The sequence below is a fragment of the Primulina eburnea genome, chromosome 12, assembly GCF_022965805.1.
Source record: "Primulina eburnea isolate SZY01 chromosome 12, ASM2296580v1, whole genome shotgun sequence".
NCBI classification, from domain to species: Eukaryota; Viridiplantae; Streptophyta; class Magnoliopsida; order Lamiales; family Gesneriaceae; genus Primulina; species Primulina eburnea.
Window position 1 is genome coordinate 1006534 of NC_133112.1, and position 6102 is coordinate 1012635.

Consider the following 6102-nt stretch of genomic DNA (forward strand, 5'->3'; position numbering starts at 1 on the left):
CATTGAATGTATCGGTCCCGTGCTTTTGGTTCTGCACAGATAAAAGTAGGGTTAGGGGCGTCGGAGAGTTTTTCGACGTTACCTCTTCGATGTTTAAATCATTTCGGAGGGCAAACTTAAGAGTGAGAGATAGTAATGTTAAGTGAACAAGAGAATGCGAGTGAGTAAAATTGTAGCTCATACATAGTATTTTTATAGGCATGAATGATTAGTTACCTTATAAGAGTAGAATTCTTCTTAAAATAGAACTCTACTTGAGATAAGAAATATCGTGCAATAGGACTCAATGACCACAAGAACTAAGACTCTTAATACCAGCTAGGACCATTATCTTATCTTGATGATATTTGATCGAATCTCGTTTTTATCGAACTTCTCATTTATCAGATGAAGATCTCTTCATATTCGCTAACTACGTTGGAAATTAGACTTTCTGACCCCATTAGTCGGCTTGATCCTCTAGTAAACAGTGTTGAATAGATCAACCCTACTAGAGATTCACTGATGTGGACATATGAGTTCAGACTTCTGGCTTAGTAGTAGGGCCTTTGATCCCCAATAAGGCCAGAGTCTTATTGGGTTAGGACTAATTTTAAGATGGACCACGTAATAATTTTAGTGGACATCAATATTTTTTTAACTTCAAAAAGAAAGAAAGAAGAAGAAGTAAGATCGGAGGGATGGGCCAGAACAGTTCCATTATTTGATAGATTCTAGTTGCCTAGCCGACCAAGTATGGGTCCTACGAGTGAAAAATGAATGAAAGATTCCAAGGGAATTATGCGTTCATACTATAAATTTATATATTAAATAAATTAAATTAAAAGGGGCAAACATTTCAAAATTCTATTTCTTTTCTTATGTGGGTGTGGGTGAAAGGGAAAGGGAAAGGATAAGATATCAATAACCCAACTCAATAGATATGGTGGAACTTAATATATTTTTACAGAACATATGAAAAGCTATAATCTAACACAATTTTACAAAAGGAACATGCGTTGAAGGATACCAACCTAATATGTATTCGCTCGTTGGTTTTTGTCACAACATAAATCGATACAGAGCCATACCTGAAAGGTTCTTGGCATGAATCGAACTTCAAAACTGGACCCCCTTCGAAATGTGATATCAGTTTTTCTGATCAAAGAGTTTTTTGCTATCATTACCTACAAAATATAAAAGTTGGACCAAATGTGCTATCCATTTTTCTGACGAAAAGTTATATCTGAAACCTGAAAGCTAATTCAAACAGAATGCATTGCAATCAGTAGCTTCAAAGTGCAAACTAGATAGAAATTTGAGTACCGAAAGTTGAAAGAAACAATCGAAATTTTCGAATAAGTATCAATCTATTTTCAACAATTTTGGTTAAATTATAAAATTATTTTCAAGGAATTTCCCCCTACAACACATCTCAATGTTTTAGGTGGGCCTCCCATAAATAGCCAATTCCTGTGATTTTAGCCTTAGGACCCATGTCCTTTATTTTTTGCTATACGTGTTACGATCGATCCTAAAGGCCCAATGAACATTAGCTTTATTCATTTGCTCCGTCTCCATAGAATAAGTTGTTGTTTGGGATGAGTTTGTTATAATTATATATCCAAATTGAGATTTCGTTCCAGATTTGGAAACTTCGTGGCGAGAAAATGATTTTTAAATGCTCTCAACGACACATGTATTTAAAAAATTAAAATAATAGTGAAAATTATCTTCAATAGACCACTGTATGTTTTATTTTTACAATAACTCCCTTTTATGTATTAAAATGTAGAGAAAGATGACTATTTTTAACCCCAAAAAACAAAGACATAGAGATAATTTCTTATAAGTACTGACACGAGACTTAAATTAATGGATGAATTAAAAATCCATCAAAATCAGATTTGTCCTTTATGTCAAATGCAATGCGTATCTAAAGTTTGGTAATGAAATAGTAAGATCCCAGATTCGAAAATTGTTTTCATTATATCAAAACAAGTTTTTTTTAGCGTTTTTATGTACTCACTCACGCGCATATTAAGAAACTTCTCAAAGGGTCACTCATCTCAAAATTGCCCTAAGTCAAACACACTTAACTTTGGAGTTCTTATGTGATAAGCTCGCGAAACTTTCTTGATATGAGTAATATTTATCAAATCTTTTAAATTCTCCTCAATTGCACAGGCTCATACCCAAACAGTTTTGGAATCTTTCTCCTTCCGATGTAAGATCGCTTCAATCATACTCCTTCGCCTAGATTCTTGTCAAGAGTCGCTCATTGTTCGTGTAAACTCATGGTATTAACGATTACCTCCGCCCTCTTCACCCCAGACCTCACAGATATCGACAATTTTTTTGATATGAATAATGAATTCAAGCTCAACCATATAATCTGGATCATATATTATTTTATTCTGAACTCATTGTCAATAATATACTACGGGAGGCAAATAGGCAACTACCCCGTATATTATCCTCAATTGATAATAATCTAGCAACCCAAACAAGGTCCACCACTGAATTATATTACCACGGAAAAAGGTATTATAGCTCATACATGAGACTAATTTCACGATTCATCGATAATCATGAACTTAATATGTAATTAAATATCTTAGATTCTTAGCGGCTGCGAGTTATCAAATAAAAAAAAAAAGCATAAACTCTTTGAATAAAGGTTTTTTATTTTTTAGTTTATAAAATATGAGTGGATCTCATGTGAGACCGTCTCACAGATACTAATATGTGAGACGGTTCAACCCTACCCATATTCACAATAAAAAATAATACTTTTAGCATAAAAAATTATACTTTTTCATTGATGACCAAATAAGAGATCCGTCTCACAAATTCGACTTGTGAGACCGTCTCACACAAGTTTTTGCCATAAAATATTTATTACAATTGACTCTCCCACTCAAAATTATAAATTATCCAAAAAAAGTTTAAATGGATGAGTTAGTTGTCTTTATTTAATTTTCATTTTCTCAACTCCCGTGCAGAATGTCGTTTCACATTAATTCTACAAGATAAAAGCATAACCAAGACATTGTAATGAGGATTGAGGAATAAACTAAAGAAATCGTGTCACGTTTATTTTATCTTTAATTTTTCTTTTTTTGGGAAAAAAATGTGAATGATAGAGAAGTCCACCTTATTTATTTATATATTGAATTGAATAAATAAAAAAATGAAGTGATTTGGTTATTATGGGGTTTCCCTACCAATATAGACTTTTGTATTTAAAGCAGTTAAAAGGTCAACTGTACCTCACTGGCACCAACCAACCTAACTTTCCGATTCTACCCTCCTTTACTCCAACGCAACGCCTCATCAAATCCGGGCACCTTTTTGACTTTCTTCAAACACAACTGTAAAGTTAGTCAATGAATGGATGACGTGTACAGATATGACTGGACACCCAACTATTGCTCCACACCTATTAATTTATGAATTGAATTAAATTCTTGGCATTATTCATTTTATCAGTTCGATAAAAGAAAATAAAAGAAAAGAAAATTCGTAATTAAGATAATTTACATTGTAATATATTATTAGATGTAGATTAAGAATAGGAAATTGGTTTGTTTCCATTCTTGTTTCAAATACAATCCCGCTAACACATTATTCGTGTGTACTATGAAATTTCAAAGATATTTCACCAGTCAAGTATAAAATATTATGAGTATGTCTCTTGTGAGACGGTCTCACGAATTTTTATCTGTGAGACTTGTCAATCCTATCAATATTCACAATAAAAAGTAATACTCTTAAAATAGAAAGTAATATTTTTTCATAGACAACCCAAATAAGAAATATGTTTAATAAAATATGACATGTGAAGCCGTCACACACAAATTTTTGTCAAATATTATTTACACCAAACTATTTGGATGCTTTTTATCCATAATAATAAATAACTATATAAAATTGTTATTTATTGTATTTGTTTTTTTTTTGTAATTTTTTATTTGAAGAGATAATTTTAAAAATTAGTGAAGCATATCTACTTAATATCCAGTACTTGATAGGGTTACTAGTTTCTTCAAGCTTCATCGCCCAATTATTATATAAAAAAAACAACGGTTTGAAAATTTGAGATTAAAATATTTGGGAAAATGAAAAAAATAAAAATATAGCAGTTTGACTCTTCCAGAACAGCTTATTTTATCTCTCCCTCTCCGTCGTTTTGATTTCTAACCTTAGATTCTCTGTCTCTCTCTCTCTTGAATGGTTTGGTGAAGGATGGCCGTAGATTTAATGCCGGGCTTCAGTTTCATCTCCAAGATGGAAGAGAACGCCGCCAGAGAAGCTGCCGCTGCTGGTCTTCAGAGCGTCGATAAGCTTGTGATTATTCTCTCCAACGCAAAAAAATTCCACACAGATCCCAACGCCGCCGTAGATTGCCGTGCAGTAGCCGATATCGCGGTCAACAAATTCAAGAAATTCATCACTTTGCTCGATCGGACCAGAACCGGACACGCGAGATTTCGCCGAGGCCCAGTTCCCGAAAGCAAAAAGATAGAGCCGGCTCTGGAATCGGTTGGACCACCGTCCCAAGCTCCAAAGCCGGTGGATAATGCTTCGAGCACGAAAATTTACTGCCCGACTCCTGTCCAGCGGCTTCCGCCGCTGCCGAACCACCACCAGAAGCTGGTGAGGAATGGTTCGTTCGAGAGGAAAGAGACTTCAACCACCATAAACTTCGCCTCGCCGGCGACTTCTTTTATGTCTTCGTTGACCGGAGACACCGACAGCTTACAGCCATCGATGTCTTCGGGATTTCAAATCACAAATCTGTCGCAGGTTTCCTCCGCCGGCCGTCCGCCGCTCTCGAGTTCGTCTTTTAAGCGGAAGTGCAGCTCCATGGACGATTCCAACAACAAGTGCGGGGGCGGGTCGACCGGGAGTCGTTGCCATTGTCCCAAGAAAAAGTAAGCTCAAAGTCAACTCTTAGGAAACGTACAATAAAAGTGTCGCTGATTTAGATTTATTTGGTAGATAAGTATTCAATCCTTGATATTTCGAGTCGACAGGAAATCAAGGGCGAAAAGAGTCATGAGGATTCCAGCTATAAGCATGAAGATGGCTGATATTCCACCCGATGATTACTCTTGGAGGAAATATGGTCAGAAGCCCATCAAGGGTTCCCCTCATCCTAGGTAATTTTATGTCACAATTTCAAGATTTTTATTTACCCACCCCTGATCGATATATAGTTACAGGTTATTATCATTGAATTTGGATTGTAAATAATTTTCAGGGGATATTACAAATGTAGTAGCGTCAGAGGGTGTCCTGCCCGAAAGCATGTAGAACGGGCTTTCGATGATCCGACAATGCTTATAGTAACCTATGAAGGAGAACACAATCATTCCCATTCCACGACAGAAACACCACCTGCACTAGTTCTTGAATCATCTTAAACACAAAATTCCCCATCATCAACGGCTGTAGATAGGAAAAGTCTAATCACCACCGTCCAAAGCGCCGAAAAAGATTAATTGCTTGCTGGTGAACGATGGATTCTCGAACAAAATATTTTTTTTTTTTTTTTTGGGATTTGGTGGGAATTGAATCGTGGGGGTTTCTTTAATTTGTTCTACAAAATGTCAAATATATCTGAGTTGATTTTGATCCCATTGTCGGCCATTTCTTTATTGGATTTTCAAGTTCTTTATTGCCAACTTCTACAAGTTCCATTTTTCTGGAAGTCGTTGAAAAATATGTGTGTATATTTATATTATCGTTCAAAAAACACGAGTTTATATAATGTATATATAAATTGCAGGTCAAGTTTATTTATTAACCAATGGCATCCATCTAAATTGTACCTCGAAATCTTATCGAGTCAACTTTTAAACATATTGGATTTCATCTGGTTGAATCTGTCTGTCTTTTTTTTTTCTTTTTTTCCTTTGACAAATCGAAATATGTAGTCACGATAATATTGTCATTTAATATATATAACCAAATCAAAATATGGATAAGAAGATAAAAGTATTGCGAACTTTAAAATCAAATTAAAATAAAGTATAAAATGATGCATATCCCCACAATTGTTGCTAAAAAGTAATATTCTGACGAAATCATTTATTTATTTTAAAATAATAATTATAA

At 34.7% G+C, this 6102-nt stretch overlaps 1 protein-coding gene across 1 annotated transcript; it reads left to right on the forward strand.

Annotated features, from left to right (window-relative positions):
- Positions 1–4125: 4125 nt before the first annotated feature.
- On the forward strand, positions 4126–5664 carry LOC140808139 (probable WRKY transcription factor 7). Its single transcript, XM_073165171.1, has 3 exons — positions 4126–4916; positions 5019–5144; positions 5246–5664. Exons 1-3 carry the CDS (start codon positions 4228–4230, stop codon positions 5406–5408), a joined length of 978 nt encoding a protein of 325 aa, XP_073021272.1. The 5' UTR covers positions 4126–4227; the 3' UTR covers positions 5409–5664.
- The last annotated feature ends 438 nt before the right edge of the window (positions 5665–6102 follow it).